Here is a 19,071-nt window from a genome sequence, read left to right as displayed (position 1 = left end):
TAACACTAACTCATGGCATTATGTTTTCCAATTGAGACTAATAGATACATACTGTGGATCCATGAAGAATCTTTTAACTGCTGTTAAAAGATAGACGTTTCAGTGGGATAGAACAGGAAAAAAAGAAGGGAGAAAATCCATCAACAGTCTAGCCAAGGTTCAGAAAATTAGCCAAGGGAAAAAATTGACAAGGGATAGGCACAGGGATTTCAGCTGGCAGAATTGGGAAGTGCATGGAGGTCAGGAATTCTGGCTATGGAGGCTGGAGGGCTAGAGAAGCCACAGTGATCATAGTAGTGACCTTGGAAGATCATGGTGTTGGCCTTGGGGCTTGTGAAGGCGGCCTGAAGAGGCCTGAGACACTCCAATGTGGAGGCTCAAAGCAGCAAAGTTTTCGGCTCACCAACAATTCAACTTATGGAAGTGTGGCTGACTCCAGCCCTCTAGATGTTTTGGGTAGAGTGGAGGTCCACAGGTGCTGAGCCTTTTGTTAACATAGGGGGTGATTTACCCTACTACTGAACTGGGAGGAAGTAAGTAGACTAGAGTGTTTTCTTTTTTCTTTTTTTCCTCTGTAGAGCTTGTTTCAACTGAATCCATAGTCACCAAAGATAACTGAGCCGCTTGTGGGTTGGTTGGGGTGGGCTTGCAGGGCTTTGGGTTTGGTTTTCTTTCTAATGGTTGGGTACATTGTCTTTGGGCCTGGGAGAAGGATGTCAGCAGTGGGAGTGGACTGCGGGTGCTGAGGGAACAGCCACATCAATGGTGACAGGCAGAGGGAGATATGGTGGGAATCTGAGATAGGCTGCACTCTGCAACACCAGCTCTTCTGTTCTGAAGTGGTCCCACTGTCCAGCTCTTGCATTCTACCCTCTCTGCCAGGGACCCAGAACCTGGAACTTTTGACTTCTGCTTTTGAATAACAGGTCAGCGTGTAACAAGGTTACCCTAATTTATGATTCTTATATGGAGGAGGGCGCCAACCTGGCATGTCTTATTAAGGGTTGGGCCCAGAGTGTGGGATTCTCCTCTAGGAAATATGCCCACTTAGATTTTTTTGTTTTGCAACAAAAGAAGAGCCCTGGAAGTAAAAGTGACTTATCATCCAGGATTTGATATGGCTCTGTATGGATTTTCTCCCTTTCTGTTCCTCTTTGCCGCCATTTTTCTTTTTCTTGCACTATTTTTTATGTTTTCTGTATTTTTTTTTAATGTTTTCACAATTTTAAACTGCTCTGTGTTGGTAGGAGTCAAGTGTCATATACATTTAATAGATTATTATTATGGTTGGTCTCACAGTCAGCCCAAGCTATCAAGTCCTTCCCAAGGATCTGGGATAGGCAGATGATGTTGCTTAATAAAGACTAAAGTTATCATCACAGGATATAAGCTGTTCCAAATAAAGCTGCCTTTTGCAATTGCCTGATGGTAATTTTGTCAACGCCAATGGTATTAGAGGGATGCTTCAGATGTCTTGCAATTGCACCCAAAGTTCCTTATTAATTATTATTAAATGGAAAGCTGTGGAGGTAGAGATAGAATTGAATCTGAGGGATTATGATGTGTCCCTAGTGCAGGAATGAGAGGTTAGATCTGTTATTATAAAAGATGAATAAAATATTACCTTCGTTATCTAATGTATGGTGCCTGAGCTCAAGTTTTTATTTTGTTGAAAAGGCTTACGTTTAAAAAAAATTCTTGTACATTGATTTTTGTGTGTGTGAAATAGTAAATTATGGATAGAGAGGTGTTACAAGTATGACCCAGAGGAATAGTATCTTACTTATAAAATAATTGTGAAATAATTGGCTCTCTATATATCTACTTAGGTTTAGGTATCAGGGATATATTAGCCACTCCCTACCAACAGACTAGCTAACAGAATTGACAGACCAATTATGAAATGGCATTCCAATCCTTTGGTGTTTGATTTTAGTTCAGGATTGGTCTGTTGGGTATCGCTTGGAGATTCAATCCAACTAGGACAACTGTGGGCATATTCTAATTAGGAGCAACATATTTTTTTTGCCATAAATATAATTTAGCTTTTGGTTTCATGAGACATTCCAAGCTTGGAGATTCCTGTGCGGCTTTTTCTCTCTCATGGATAGACTACCAGCTAACAATGGTTGGATTTAAATAATTAAATATTTCAGTCAAAAAGGCTGATAGAGTCTGTAGTGTCGTAAGAGCTTTGGAAAAGGTCTAATGTTGGGGCTGTCAATGATCTTGTTATTCTTTTCTATTATAAGTTGGGAATAAGAAGCTCAGTAGGACATCCACACCACTGCTTCCCAACATCTCTGATTGGATTCTGAATTACGTCTACAATATCTAATGTAATGTAATGTAATATAATATCTGCAGTAACTGAAGCAATGGAATAGAAACATCCTTAATCAGGTTATTAACTGAAATTAACTGAAATAACAAGGAAGTAATTCTGAGCTACGAAGTGGTTAAAAATGTCTCTTTTTTTCCTGTAGCTTCGGTGGGAGGGGCTACAGCTAGGTTTAGTCACAGCCTGATTGGTCCAGAGAAACAGCCGCACCATTCCCTTCTAAGCGGCTCCGCAGGGGCGCTTAATTCAAGCCATGGCGGATCGTTAAAGCCGCAGCTTCCTCTGAGGCTCCAGCAGCAGCAAGACCTTGTTATAGGGTGTTGTTTGGCCACTGCAAGGTTCATGTTAGACCGACAATTTAAATTGAAGCCGCCCAAGCCTTAATGCGCCAAGACTGCGATATAACCTTGCCACCCCTGTGCCCCCAGGAATTGGGCAAGCTCTTTATCCGGCCCAGGGTAGGGGCCCAGGCCCTCCTCACCCAGATGAGACTGAGAACGTCTCCAAGGCCCGCAGTCTGATGCCTTTCTTTTGTAATTTTAGAATATCCAATTAACCGAATTAATAATATAATCTCAATAAGTACCTCACTGGAGCCACAGCTAGTGCTTCCCAAAAACTGAGGGAAACTGGGAACCGAGAGGGAAAGGAGGATACTTAAGAAAAATCCCTCAGTCTCTGGACCAATCAGGCTGTGACTAAACCCAGCTGTAGCCCCCCCCCCCCCCGCCTCACTACAGAAAAGAAACGTTCAGGTAAGGACCAATGAACTCCATGAACTCAAATTTGAAATTTTGGATGATCTGTGATGCTTTTGATTACCTTTTTTTTTTTCAAATGAGATGTACTATTGTTAAAAAATAAATTTCAGAAATGTCCAGCGACATGTCTTGTGCAGTTAAATTAGCTATGCTTAACATGACTTTGACAAATCCTTATGGATATCTGTAAAACTTTTGTGCTTTCATCAAAATAATAAAAGCAGCATTGTACCTTAGGCTCATCCCTTTCATATAAGCATGCAACAACATTACAACACAGTTACAAAAAGAGCAAATGCTTCGATTGAGGCACCATTTTTATTAATCTGTTCTGAGTCTGTTCGCCCCCCCCCCCTCTCCCTATAAAGGCAGTCCTATACAGGTATAGTCTCTGCTGCTGTACAGGTAGTCCTTGACTACAATAGTTCATTATTGACTGTTTGAAGTTACACTGGCACTGCAAAAAGTGACCTATGACTGTTTTCCACACTTAAAATCATTGTTGCGTCCCCACAGTCATGCCATCAAAATTCAGACATTTGGCAACTGACTCATATTTATGATGGTTACAGTGTTCTGGGGTCATGTGATCATCCTTTGCAACCTTCTCACAAGCAAAGTCAGTGGGGGCAGCCCACACTAACAACTGTGTGAATAACTTGACAACTGCAGTGATTCACTTAACAACTGGGGCAAGAAAGGTTATAAAATGAGCCTCACTTAGCAACATAAATTTTGGGCTCGATTGTGATCGTACGCCGAAGACTATACTGTTCTGATCCCAAAACAACTAAGAGAAGTCAAGTCTTATTACTAGTTACTTGGATACAAAATCACCAAGGCCTTCCAGAGTTGCAGACAAACTTGGAAGATGTCATACCGTTTATATATGGTTGTCCAGAATATTATGTGGCCATATGAATTTAGTCACCATTAGCTGACTCTGATTGAAGTTTTAATGTTACCATAAAAGCCTCATTTAAAGAGGCTATTATTACGCCTTTTAGCATGTGTTACATCTCTCAGATTGGCAATTGCTAAAGTGACATGTAAACTTGATTAAACAAGATGGTTTAGAAAGTTCTGGCCTTTGTAATTCACACAGCCCCTGGAAGAAGGACTCCATGTTTTCAGTTTGACAACAGTGTTCATTTAGAAATTGTTAGTGTTAATTGTTAGAGCTGCTGTGATTTTTTTTTTTTTAGTGCTGCGAACTTGCATCTTGTCTGAGGATTCAGACACTTGTAGACACTTACTATTTAAAGTGGGAGCATTTGATGGCATATCTGCAGATTTCATACCGTCTCCTTTATTATTTAACTTCTTAAAACACCATTCCAATATGTGAATGAATTGGGAGCTTGGTGCTGGGCAATATCAATATGCGGATGATACCCCAAATTAGTTCTCCTGAAAGCCTGCCTGTAAGTGATAATGGGCTAAATGATGGTTAATAAACTGAAATGGAATTTAAACAAGATTTAAACAAGTGTTTGCTGAGTGTGAGGGGTAATAAATTTATGGACATGGTAGATATTTTGTTCTAGATGGAGCTATTTTTCTGCAGATGGAAAAATTATGCAGTTTTGAACTGTTTCTTCATTCAAAACATGCTCTGTATCTCAGATTAAACCAGTGGTTAGAGTTGTTTTTTATTCCCTTCAGTTGATGTATCAGATATACTGATTTATTTATTTTTTAAAATGATGCTAGAATAATGGTGCATAATCTTTAGGGTAATTTTCATAATGTCCTAAATGCTGTATTGTTTTTATATGTAGTTTAGAAAACTGTAATACTACTGGTAGTATAGGAATGCAATGTAGAAATAATAATTATATAATTTTCTTTCATTTTTTCCATTTGTTTAATTTGCAGCTGTGTGATGATTATAGCGTGATTGGTCGTTCATTATTTAAAAAAGAAACAAACATCCAAATGTTTGTGGGTTTGAAGGTCAAGCTATCTACAGGAGAAGAAGGTGTAATAGAAGGAGGCTTTGGACAAAGTGGAAAATTTAAAGTCCGCATTTTGGGTAAGTATTTATTTCTGCCACTTTTCTACATCGACAAGAAGGAACTTAGATTCCTATCCATGTAGGAACATAATATAGTAGATAGCATGTGATTAACTTCAAAAGAAACCTCTAGGTTGGTAAGCTTATATCAGGTACTTCAGTGCCATTTACTAATACAGTGAAAACTAACCTGGTACAATTTCTCAGTATAATTTATTTCAGGAAGAAGGTTGGCCATGATTTAAAGAGTTCAGGCAGATACATCTGTGAAAAACCACATTGTCACCAAATTGACAGCATACACTCAATTATGTAATCACACAAATGTCATGATTATATAGCGAAGAAGGTAATTTGTCCCCCTTTCACTGTGGACATTGGTAACTCAGGATTTATTAAAGCTGCACCCTCATCCAGTACCTAGATCCCTTATCAGTGGCATGCGAGAGGTCAGTGAAGGTCAGCAGTTGGCAATAAGAGTAGATGGTGGAGCTCAGGATGGCCAAAAAGATAGTGGTAGTGGTGGATTGAAGTCAAGTGAACATGGCAGAGCAGGAGAAATATGAAGTCCTCTCCTAATAATGTTGCGGTCCTGGCTTAATGACAGCAACTGGGGCTACTAGAACTGTCATTGCTAACCAGTGCAGTCATGTGATATTTAACTTTCACAGCAATGTAAATTCCAATCTCAGGGTAATAAAGGAGGACTACCTATACTTTATACACTACTATAATTTGTTTTCCCCCTGTAAAAACTTAAAAGTATATGTATGAACTGCATTCAAATAAAAGTGGAACATCAACATATGCGTTTGAATATTTTTCCAATCAATTAGAAAACAAATAGTGGAACCTCTTATGTATTCTTGGTCTGTGACTGTAATAGAGTTTATTACTTATGTATATATAAAATCATCTCAAAATTACTTAAATATAATACCATTAGTTCCTAAAATGCTAAAGTAAAATTGAGAACATAGGAAATATTTTGCAACAAGTGTCATTTTGCCAAGCAGATTCAAATGTAAGCACAAGATGGTGATTAGAGCATTGATCATAAATGTGCATTGCTAAGGCATTTTTATTTTTTTATATAATATATGTATTAAATAATTTATTTTCATATGTCAATCAAAATGTAGATAAGCTTTCTTTTTGAAGATCTCAATGCCATTCAATCATGGCATTCTCAGTCTTTCTTTCATTGTGACTTATTTACTTTTCCTTCATATATTTGTTTCATAATTTAAGAGGATAACAGTGTGCTGCTGAATTGGACCCCTGGCCCATTGCCTTTCATTTTCTACATTACCAGATCATCTGCAAATAAATGGACATGCTTATTCATATCCTGATTCATGTACCTCAAGCTTTTGGGATAATTAGGTTGAATTTTGTACTCTTTTAAATTAATGTGAAATTGTTTAAAATCTGAAGAAATTTATTTTGACTTTAGGATGCATTTAATATAGTAACAGAAAATAATTTATTAGACTTATCAGATAATGTTTAATAATAAAAGCTTTCAGTTTCCTTGATGATAGAAACTTAATTTAGTAATCAGTGTATTAATTCTCAGGGCTTGGGTTTTCATACTGTTGCAACATGTTAGTCTGAAATTCATGCAATATTGTTTTCAGAAAAAAATAAAAGAAGTCTATAATATAGAAAATATTAATGTATCTAGTACTATGGATTCTTAGCAATGAGAGAAAATTATTATACAACATTGCAATGACAAATCTATATCTAGCTTTAACAGTTGTTGATAAATGTTTTTGTCGACATTTTTACTGATTTTCTTTTAATTGGGCAGCAAGAAAGAGGATAGCTTATTTTATGTGGGAGATAACCTTTAGGAATTCCAATTAATAAGGAGATTTAACATTCCAGTCAGTGAGCTGCACAGTTTTATGTAGATTATGAGAATTAACATCTAAACGTACTTTGGTTTTAATAAAGAGATTTTATATTGGCAGTTAATGTCTCGTTCAGTGGAACCTTAGCCAAAATAAATGTTTTTTAAATAACAGAAACAGTAATGTTTTATTTGAGTTTTATTATATTGGAGGTGGCATGTTCTCATATCAAATGATCCTTGACATCATCTGGTAATGTACTATGATTTTCTCTATAACTTATACTAAACTTTCCTCCTCTCCTCTCCTGTCTCCCTTCCCCTCATTTTGGTAGGATTGTTCAGTATTACATTAGAGGTTAAACAATAAAATATTCACTTGCCTTTCTCCTTTCATTAAATGGCTTGTGCAATTAATAATAATTTTGTAGAACAAATTTCTTCCCACCCATCTTCTTGGTGAAAACAAGCTTCCATGTTTTTCTTACCGTTATGTACCAACGGGTCAGTGGTGTATTAACCATTAAGCAGATAAAGCACATGCTTAGGGCAGACCCAAGGGGGCATCACAAAGTTGAGAAAGAAAGAAAAACACCAATGAAGATTTGTAGAGTATGTACAAAGGAGGGGCACCAAGATTTGTTAGTGCTTAGGGCACCAGTGAGCCTTAATCCGCCACTGGCAATGGTAACATAAATAAGACAGTTTGTAGAATCAAAACATTATGCTCTGGAAAATAAAAAGCAGGTTAAGACGATTGCTAAATGTCTGTTTCTTTAAGAGCGACCAACATTTCATACAGAGAATAGTAATGTGTTTGACGTTGTTTAAGTCAAATATAGTTCACATTCCACTGTTAGACCAGTGCTGCTTTTTTTATATGTATCCTGTTTGTGGGTTTTTTTTAAAAAAAAAATTCTTTAATTAAGTCTAGCTAGTCTTATTCCCTTTTCTGTTTGTCTCTTTGTATCTCTTTTGTTTTTGTTTTTTCATAAAAGTTAAGTTTCATAAAAATGTACTCATTAAAAGTTAGTTTGGAAAATTCTTAAGGACTCCTAAAGATACTAAGGATGCCTATGTAATACACCTCTTATTTCTGAGACAACTGGAAAGTTTAATTTGTTAAAAGTGACCTAAGAGTAAGAGATACAAAAACAAAAACCACCTGGATATATGTGTGTATTTGAGTTCTTAGAGGCAGTTGCAAAAAAGAAAGAAAGAAAGAAAGAAATTGAGGCAATATGAATAAATTACTTGTTATATGTGAATAGAATGCACAAAAAGGAAGCAAGAAAAAAACCAGGAGGAATCCAATAGTATCTTTTCCAACTAACAAATTTATTAAAAGGCACGTGCTTATAAAACCTTGTGCTTTTTAATCAAACTTGCTACTTGAAAAATGTGTTAACAGAACTTCTTTTTTTGCCACCATAGACTAATACAACTTTCCTCCTACAGTGTCTGTAAAAAGAAAAAAAGTTACATTCAACTTGTTATGAAGGTGTTTGGATAATTAGTCCGAATAATATTAGAACTATATTTGTTTTCAGCTACCCTATTCACATAGTCAGATTGTAATCCTAAATATGCTTTCATGTGTGAATCCTATTTTATTTTACAGAGTTTATTTCTGAATGGACGTATATAATTTTTCTAAAACTTGCATTTTCAAAATATTGGAATCTTAATGCTGGAAAGAGAAATTTTGTACTGTGTGAGAAATGTCTGGCAATTTAAAATTTTTCAGAGAATTGGATAGATCCTTTGGTTGTCAAAGAATATCTTTGGCTTCCTGCTTTTCCTTTATGATATTTCCTATTTCTTCTCCTTTGCTCTTAACATGTAATATTCATGTAATTGTGCCTAAGAAAATAAAAAAGGACTAGAGAAAGGTTGAAAGGACTAAAAATGGTTTTTTTAAAAAATATATAAAAATAGGTATAGTTTTCTGCATGGTGGAAAACTCTGAATTAAAAAAATTAGGCATTATTATGCATGTACAAATTCAGTCATCCAAAAAAGTATAACAACATTCACTTTGATGCACAAGTAAGTTCGTAGAGCACTCTTTTCATAGCCAGTGCATATAACATCAATAATTTGACATAATTGTATTCATTTAGACTTGCCAGTAGCTTGTTCCCTTTCAGTTTTGCAGTAATCTTCAACATGCTTAATCAGAGACAAGACTCACTTCTGTGCAAATATTCTACCCAGCCAGGAGGAAGAGAAATGTTTGGATGGGGGGAAAATTCATTATTTGTGCTTCTCTCATGGAGCAATTGAGAAACATATCCCTCTTTTGTAATTAAGAAATTAATAATCAGGTTCATTTTCATTTCATTTTTCTTATTGTATAAATTTCTGATATTTGCTATAGAATGATGGCATATTTTATCTAAATCCACTCACACACGCACACACACAATCTTTTCTTTATGTTTTGATTTTGTTATACTAGATAATTCCCAGGTTTCAAGCTGGTTTTCATTGTCCTGAAATGGACCTAATCAGGTAGCTGTTAGGAAAAGATTTGTCCTTCCTGTTGCTCTGTGGCCTTTTGTCTGCAGGGGTTTTCTCTACTCTTTCTGAGCTGAATAATGAGATATTGCTGTATGTATGTGTTGTTTCAAGCCAGCAGTGTTTTTCATTCAGAAGAAGCCATGCATATCCAACATATTCTTAACTATTCTGTGAATGCTTCTGAGTTAGTTTGACTTTAAACATAAAACATCTTTCTTTTACCACGTAAGAATAAATGAGATGCGCTGAGAGCAATATCAGCTATGGGTTGGTATTAATTTCAGTAGTTAGGGCATTTTCTTGGGGGAGCTAGACAAACCCAAAATATGGTTATTTTTCGTGGTGTATTATATATGCTCTTCCAAGACTATATTTTATTTGCACGTTCACTTTCTCTCAATAAGGTATTATTACTGTTATTTTGTTCAGTCTTTAAAAAGTTAAAGCACCCTCTTCTTTTTAAAATGAAAATGTTGGCGATTGCTCTCAACACGAAGTGAGCACACACAGAAATGGGGAGGATATTTTGCTTCTAGATTCAAGACAGAGGTATGGTTTTTCAAAGTAAACTTACTCTAAAGTGGTAAAAGAAACATTTAGTCAGAAATAGTTTGTTCAGCCCTGATTTCTGAGATTAGGTATCTTATGAACAAAAGTGTAGCTGAGGATTTTTCTTCTGATAGAGAACACCTTTGAGTGTAATACTAGGCATCATGGTCTTTGGAGTTCATTTGCATAGCCTAACTAAATTTTTCTGCTAAGAAAAGCTTTATCTTTATCAAAGTTCACCTATTTCTGAATGCTTCACCATTATCCCATGTTCAGTATGCTCAACAGAAACATAGGCCTCTTAGGGCTTACTAGAGCTCAGACTCTTCTCCATTCCTAAAATTTAGCATCATAGCTCTTAAGAATGTTTTTTTAAATGCTTAATATATGGTATAATCTCTGGATGGATCTAGTTATAGAAAATATGCAGCTCAAACACAGTCAGCAACACTTGCTATCTGGAAAGGCAATTATGGGGGGAAATGGAAGCAGAGCACTTACATTTTGAACCCATTTACATGCATGGGAACAAGCTATTTAGCATCTATAAATTCAGGAGGAGTTGCTTTAAACATCAGGAATTTAAATGCACATGTGTGTTTTCTGCTGTTTTTTAAAGCACTCCAACTGCTGCCTAAAAAATGAAGATTCTTAGATTGTATCTAATATTGTCTTGCTGACCTTTTGTATGTGCACATTCCTTATTTGTGTGCAGTTGTACCTTATACCTTGGTTTCCTTTAGCATTTTGTCAGGAAAAAACCCTGCAGAGCTGATTAGACGACTGCTAAGAATAATGCCACAGATAAATTCAGAGGCATAACAGCTTACTTATTCATGTACTTCTAGCATTGATTAGATGAAAAGGAGTGGAAGATGCAGTACATGCAAATGTTTGCCTGGTTGATTACCAGCTACTGCTATCTTTCTATTCATCTACTAACCCAAGAGGACATCTGGTAACCAACCATATATCTGGTCTCCCTTATACTATCCAAATAGGTTGAGAGTTGGAGTGCCTAAATGTAAAGCCAATATGCTCAAGTGGAGGCTCTTATTGGATAACAACACGCTGTGTGCATGTGGAGAGAGACAGAGCCTAGCCCATCTGCTGATATGTCGGCTACTACCAGAGAAATGTACCAATAATGGCTAACGACAAAGCCAAGAAGATGGCTTCATTCTGGCAGTTTAAAATTTGATCTAGACACATAAGAAGATCAGGATCTGGTAACTAGAAGTTTAAAGACTTGGTATGGCAATGGCTTCAATCTGAATTATTTCCATATCCAGATAATTCAATTGTCTGAGTACCACCTAATATTTCTTTTGGTTTTGAACAAAGATTCTTATAAGCCTCATGAGTCAATAAATCAGAAGAAAACATTTAGAATGGAGATGTTGAGGCCCATGGCAATTAGTCAGCTTAGAAACCTGTCGTATATCCATTTGGGTATCTCACAGAAATGCCCAATGCCCTAGCAGTCTGTCACAGTACAATTTTAAATTTGTGCCCTTCTTTTTTTCAAACTCCTGAGTTTACATCAAATTGATGATTCTGTGAAATCAGAATGTTTCCTGGGTGCAATAGAAGGAGAAATTATGTACTGTATACCACGAGCTTCACTGTCAACCAAAACAAATGTTTTTTAACCCAATTTTGAATCCTTCTGGTTGTCTTTGGGAACTGATTTTGAAAGTTGTTTTCAGTAGATTATTATCTTGTCTGAGAAAATAGATTAAACTTGATTATTTTTACCAGTTTGCTAGGTTCATCTGAATAGGGGAATTCCGTATCTAACTATTATCCCAAAGGTGAATGTTGTATATCACAGACACATTATCCTTTTTTATACCAATACATAATTAGACCAGTTTTTTATACCAATCCTTCTGTTTAATATTCATTTGGCTCTTAGGACCAGTGTTCAGGAAGTCTTCGAACAGCAACATACAACAATTGTGTATTTGTGTCCTATATTATGGGACATAGGAAAAATGTATGACAGAAGCAGATAAATCAGGGAATTTTAGTAATTTCCCACAAAATGCATAGAAAATAGGGGGAAATTATGGGAAAAATTATGAATGGATGTATAATTCTTTGATCAATTGACACATTTATTTGAAGTCTTGAGTGGGGTATTAGCACCCAAAGCTGCAAAAACTTGAATATTTCATAATATCGTAGGGAACCCCATGACTTTTGAAATGGATATTTAAAACTAGGGATTTTATGATACACTTATAATTAACTTTCCCAGGTGAAGTCATATTCTGTGAATGAGATACAGAAATTTATTTTGGACTGCTTTCTCAAAGAGGACAAGAAAGCCTTTTCCATATGGGTTTACTCTGTTGAGCAGAGACACTAGCAAGTTGATTTTTCTGTTTTATTACTGCTCAATGGATCATACAATTTGATTTTTTTAATATAATTTTATATAGAAAAAAATAGTTTTGAAGACAAAGAAGTACATAATTATGTTAATGTGGGTGAAGACGCATGTTATAATTAGAGAGTTCTGTGTGAAGGAAATTATATTGAGATTTTTAATCAATTGTTAATCTGCTGCCAAATCAACAGCAACAGGTAAGTTGATCTTTCTATTCACAATTAATAACATACGGTGGTTTCCAAGGTCAACAAGACAGTGCAATTTCAGTTAAGTAAGTAGAATTAGATTGTTTTGGTTCTCCAGAGATAAGTCGACATGTTCAAAGAATCCAACAGAGAATGGCTTATCATTGAAATTTTGTGAGACTTCATACTGTTCGCAATTTTTGCTTGTGTGTTGCAATAAGACAGGATAATCTTAGTCTTTAGGGCAAATGGAATTTAGGTGAGCTTCCTAGCATCTTGCCTTCCATTTATTTGAAGAAAAATCAGAACCAGTGTCCAATATAGGTTTGGTATGTTGATTTGAAGCTGAAGCTGAAGCTGAGCTGGATTTCAGCAACAAATGAAAAAAAAATTGCAAGGGCAATTTTTGCTGTAAGTGTAGGTCAGTAAATAATTGTATTGTATTTAAAAAGGTGGAGATAAACTTTGCTTGTTCTTTTATAATTCCCATTCTCTTTACTGTCTGAAATAAACAAAAATGAAAAGCATACACTTTTTCTTTTGCTACGTTACAGACAAAAGCCATCTGAGGGTGATAACCAGAGATGTATCACTTTCCTTTTATGAATCTTTTTCGAACAAATTTAACTATGGAAGGATAATATGGGGAAATCTGGATTATATTGATTATGGTAGCACTCACCCAAAGAAAAAAGTCTGCCTTCTAATAAAAGGCAAAAGATTTACCGTATTTTTGGGAGTATAAGACGAACTTTTTTCCCTCAAAAAAGAGGCTGAAAATCTGGGTGCATCTTATACACTGAATGCAGCATTTTTTACTTCCCGAAACCCTGGCCCCTTCACCAAAATGGCCATGCATAGCTTGTAACAGGCTTTCAGAGAGCTCCTAGGGGCTGGGGAGGGCAGAAATTAGCGAAAAATGGGCCATTTTTTGCTCAATTCCCCCACCCAGCTCCCAGGAGCACTCTATAAGCTTCCTAAAGGCTATACATGCCTTTTTTTGGCAAAATAATGGGTCCATTTTCATGAAAATGAGCCATTTTTTGCTTGTTTGTGCCCCTGCCCCAGGAGCACTCTACATGCCTCCTAAGAGCTATTCATGCCCTTTTTTAAAAAAATGTGCATGTTTTTGCGAAAAATGGGCCATTTGGGGGAAGTTTGCCGAGTGCAAAAACTTTTTTTTTTAAATTTGCCTCTTCAAAATCTTGGTGCATCTTATACTCTGGTGTGTCTTATACTCCAAAAAATACGGGTATATGATCTGAAGAGAAACTAGAATCTTGTGCTCACTTCAGCAGCACATATAATAAAAATGTCTGTCTTATAAGTATGTGGTGAGTTGGCTTTATAACATCTCAGGTGATTAGCTGACTTGTTTTACACATCAAGAGTTATTTTCTTGATTTTTGGATCAAGGTTTATTTTTTGTGCTGTTCAAACAGATGTATGTACGTTTCTGTTTTGGAATACCAAGCTGATCTGCTGTTTTAGGAAATGAAAGTTTCCTAAAACTGGAAAATTATGTAAATTAAGTATATCTTATTTTTCTCTAGCAGTATTTAGGTCTTAGTTACAGGATGTGTATAATCTGAGTTTCCTTCTATGTTGACATGTCTGTGTTTCTCTGTGTTATTGCTTCATAGCTAGGAAAATAATGTTTGCTGCCTTTTTTATCTAATCCTTGCTTAATCAGAGATAACTACTGTATTGCCCATATGGAGAACTGCTTAATATAACTATGATTATTTTAAACTAGCTTTCTTCAGAGAAGCATGGCTTTTAAAGAAATTCAGCTTGCTTTAAATTAACCATCATTAACCAGTGGGGAGGAGAGGGATGCTCCCAAAAGCAAAAAAACTGTGTTAACCAAAAGCATAAATGAAAATGTATTAAATCCTCTGTATTGTTCAAGAAAAGAACTTTATATAAAAGACTGAAGGAGTTGGAGAGATTAATAGCAATAGTACTTACACTTATATACCGCTTTACAATGCTTTTACAGCTCTCTCTAAACGATTTACATTGTCAGCCTATTGCCCCCACGATCTGGGTCCTCATTTTACCCACCTCGGAAGGATGGAAGGCTGAATCAACCTTGAGCTGGTCAGAATTGAACTTCTGGCAGTGAGCAGTGAGTTAGCCTGCAATACTGCATTTTAAACACTGCGCCATCATAAGAATTCACAGGTCTGCGACTAAAAAGCTGTTTGATTATTTTCATCTAATTTCTATGTATTTTGGTGTGCTGAAAACAAATAAAATATTGAAAAAAACTCCTAGACGTCATGATTTGCCACAACATGCAAAATTGTCTTCAAATTTATAATACGTACCCAGTACCCAAGCCCCTTGCTACCTTGGAAGAGGTACCTAGCTCTGATGAAGGTGAAGTCATACCTGAACCAGATGACGAATCAAGTTCTGACTTTGAAAATGATACAAGACCAAAATTGTTTTCTCAGGAGGAGATGAATGATTTGGTAAGAGACTTGAATCTTCCCAAAAATGCTGCTGAGTTACTCGGATCAAGGCTGAAAAGCAGGCATTTATTGTTGCCAGGAGTGTCATCTTCATGGTTCAGACATCGTGAAAGGAGTTCGTTCCTTACTTCGCCCTGGAAGACAAGTTGGTTTATTGCATCGATTTAATTTAAATTGATGGGTCAATTTAAAATCCAATACGATTCAGAGCAATGGGGTCTTTTTATAGATTCTTCAAAAAGAAGTCTCAAAGCAGTTTTACTCCACAACAGTTTTTACGCTTCCATACCTGTAGGTCATTCCGTACACTTGAAGGAAACCTATGAGAACTTGGAATTAGTTCTTCGTAAACTTAAATATGAAGACCATGGTTGGCAAGTGTGTGGGGACTTGAAGGTCTTGTGCATGCTGCTCGGGCAACAAGCTGGGTATACCAAATACCCTTGTTTTCTGTGTCTATGAGACAGTCGAGACCAACAAAATCACTGGACCAAGAAGAGTTGGCAGCTGAGGGTGCTAACAGTCGGTGAAAAAAATGTCTTCCGATAAACTTTGGTATCTTCCCATAAAGTTCTTCTATCACCTCTCCACATAAAATTGGGATTGATGAAGCAATTCGTAAAATCACTTCCAAGAGATGGAGAATGCTTCAAATACTTGGTCACCAAGTTTCCATGCTTGTCGGAGGCAAAATTGAAGGAAGGTGTGTTCGTCGGACCAGATATTAGAAGGCTTATAGTTGATCAAGAGTTTGTCAATACCATGACGGATCCTCAAAAAGAAGGGTGGATTGCATTTAAAGAAGTCGTACAGAAATGTTTTGGCAATAACAAAGATCCTCACTACAAAAAAGATTGTCGGAAGAATGCTGAAAGCATTTCAAGCTTTAGGTTGCCTGATGAGTTTGAAAGTGCATTTCCTCCAGCCCCACCTTGACTACTTTCCTGAAAATTTGGGAGCTGTGAATGAGGAACAAGGTGAACGATTCCACCAAGACATTAAAGAGATGGAAAGGCGATACCAGGGAAAATGGAGCATTACAATGATGGCAGACTACTGTTGGATGCTTCAGAGAGACATTCCAGATGCTACTCACAAGCATAAATGCACCAAGAGGAGCCTCACAAGGAAGAAGAATCAAGTTTAGTGTGTGTAGGTGAGCTCATTTCAGTTCAAAAAAGATTTTCATGAAAATATTGTAATAAAACTTTAATTTTATAAGTCTATTTCCATTTATTTTGAGGTATTGCCTTATTTAGCATAGTTACCTAAATTGTCAGGAAATGTGATGTCCTATGACAAAATGGAGGTCATTTTCGAATTCAGCGCACCAAAAAAACATAAAGATTACGTGGAATAACCAAAACAGCTCTCGAAAATTTTTTTTTTGCAGACCTGTGATTGGATCTCTCCAAAATGTTTGGAAAGTACCAAAAACACCAAAAAAACACAACTAGAAAGTCTAGAATGGTATAAAAACACCATTAACTGACCAGCAGTGTATTTAAGAAATAATGTCAAGAGCAAAAAAAAAACAAAAACAAACTTTTAGGAAACAAAAAGTTTGTTTAAATGATACGAACAAGAAAAAAAACTCAAATTGCAAACAAATAAAATATGGTAGGTGATGTAGTTTGTGAAGAGCATGTTGTTTATGAAATTAAAACAGCTAGTTGTAGTTTAAAAAATGTTATATCAGAAACAGGAAAATAGCTGGGGGAGAACTTGAAGCACTAAGTGACAAAGAGGAGAAAGAGATTGCAAAGAAGCTAAATTAATCCCTTAATATCCATCTTTACTGCAGATACCTTTCAGTGTAGGTATTGTTGCATGAACTGTTATTTTCAGCAGCAGAGATTAAGGAGCTGAGGTGTAACGGGGCATGGATGTAAAAGACAGAATGTGATTGCTTGGGCCTCCCGGATGCTCATGAGAGGGCTTCAGATTTTTCTTTTACAGTCTTGTGGCACCTTCCCCACAAATCCACTAGTACCATTTTACTAGAAAGAAATGGCACACTCTTCCTCTATAGGTTTTGCTGATGAACGTATATGTTTAAAGCTAGGTCCTTCTCAAAATGAATATTGACCGGTTCATTAAGAATTCTAAACCTTTTAGATGTAATGAAATCAGACATTAGAAGAAACTTGGATACGATAGGAGAAAAGAAATGAGAAGTTATTCTGAAATACAGTACAATACAATACAATAGCAGAGTTGGAACGGACCTTGGAGGTCTTCTAGTCCAACCCCTTGCCTAGACAGAAAACCCTATACCATTTCAGACAAATGGCTATCCAACATCTTCTTAAAGACTTCCAGTATTGGGGCATTCACAGCTTCTGGAGGCAAGCTGTTCCACTGATTAAAAGTTCTAACTGTCAGGAAATTTCTCCTCAGTTCTAAGTTGCTTCTCTCTTTGATTAGTTTCCACCCATTACTTCTTATTCTATTTGCAGGTGCCTTGGAAAATAGTTTGACTCCCTCTTCTTTGTGGCAACCCCTGAGATATTGGAACACTGCTATCATGTCTCCCCTAGTCCTTCTTTTCATTAAACTAGACATACCCAGTTCCTACAACCGTTTTTCATATGTTTTAGTCTCCAGTCCCCTAATTGTCTTTGTTGCTCTTCTCTGCACTCTTTCTAGAGCCTCCACATCTTTTCTACATCGTGGCGGCCAAAACTGGATGCAGTATTCAAGTATTCCAAGTGTGGCCTTACCAAGGCATTATAAAGTGGTATTAACTCTTCACGTGATCTTGATTCTATCCCTCTGTTTATGTAGCCTAGAACTGTGTTGGCTTTTTTGGCAGCTGCTGCACACTGCTGGCTCATATTTAAATGGTTGTCCACTAGGACTCCAAGATTGATCTCAGTTAGCTGCTCCTGCTAGTAAAGGATCTAAGCACAACCACACCTAACATACTTTTATAGCTCAGATATCAGCCCATAAAATACAACATAATCTGTACTTCAAGTACCTTCAATGACTGCAGCTTGCTATCCAAATTGCTAGCTCCAAACCCTGTTGTGTTAGCTGTGGATTTGCTCATATGGGCTTCCAATCAACTTTGGAGAAGATTGATTGATTGATCATGTGCCATCAAGTTAGTGCCAGTTTTTAGTGACCTCATATCTAGACTTTTTCCATGACAATTGGAGAAAACATCAAATCAAAAGAAAGGCAAACTTGCCTAAGACCAAATATTCACTCTCTTGACTGACTCCTTATATTTAATTTCCTGGAGCTTTAATTTTCTTTTCCTATTACCTTGACAGGTCACTGCTGTTCTTTAATTCTTTCAGCATCTGAACCCGTTGAAGTAGAATTTCTCTGTATTCACTGCTTGTTGCAAACCACATGTTCGGTGGTAGCCTTATTTCCATTGATATTTTAGTATGTCCATTTTATCTAGTTCCATACCAATATGAAATGTTGTAACATATTTTTCTGAACTTTTCTTTGTTTTGGTAATGGGCAGTAGGATTTCTCAAATTCAACCCTCATTTGTTTATGACAGCTTATATTGCTGTCTCCAACTGCTAGCAATATTTTCCCTAACATCATGACAGACTATTTCATTAAAAAAAAAAATCTTCATGAACAAGTGGAAGGTAATAGAACATACTAATTTATTGAGAAAACTTTTTGCTCAAAATCTTTATTTTAGCAGAGATTGCAGATAACATTACTGAATTTCTTTCACTCTTCAGTATAGTTGAACATCCTGCATAAAGTTAGCAAGAAAGTCTTTGAGAACTTATTTGTATCTTATATCTTATATCTTATATATGCACACATACACACACACACATACACACACACACAGAGTTATGTGTATGCATTTGTGATTGTGTCACATTTATTGAAGTGAGGGTTAGGGTTAGGGTTAGACTGCTAAGACTGCTCTCAGCTATGCTTGGTAACTTTAGATAGGTGAAGGCACTAAGCTGGTC

The 19,071-nt window shown here is 36.3% G+C and overlaps 1 protein-coding gene across 2 annotated transcripts in view; it reads left to right on the top strand.

Annotated features, from left to right (window-relative positions):
• Nucleotides 1-19,071, top strand: part of EEFSEC (eukaryotic elongation factor, selenocysteine-tRNA specific) — a 174,682-nt gene that overhangs the window by 107,481 nt on the left and 48,130 nt on the right. For both annotated transcript variants that reach the window (XM_032210903.1, XM_032210904.1), the window contains exon 6: nt 4,981-5,137. In XM_032210903.1, coding sequence (XP_032066794.1) covers nt 4,981-5,137 — 157 coding nt within the window. The remainder of the gene's footprint in view (nt 1-4,980; nt 5,138-19,071) is intronic.

This window comes from Thamnophis elegans, chromosome 2 (genome assembly GCF_009769535.1).
Source record: "Thamnophis elegans isolate rThaEle1 chromosome 2, rThaEle1.pri, whole genome shotgun sequence".
In the NCBI taxonomy this organism is placed as follows: domain Eukaryota; kingdom Metazoa; phylum Chordata; class Lepidosauria; order Squamata; family Colubridae; genus Thamnophis; species Thamnophis elegans.
This window is presented reverse-complemented; position numbering and strand designations above follow the sequence as displayed.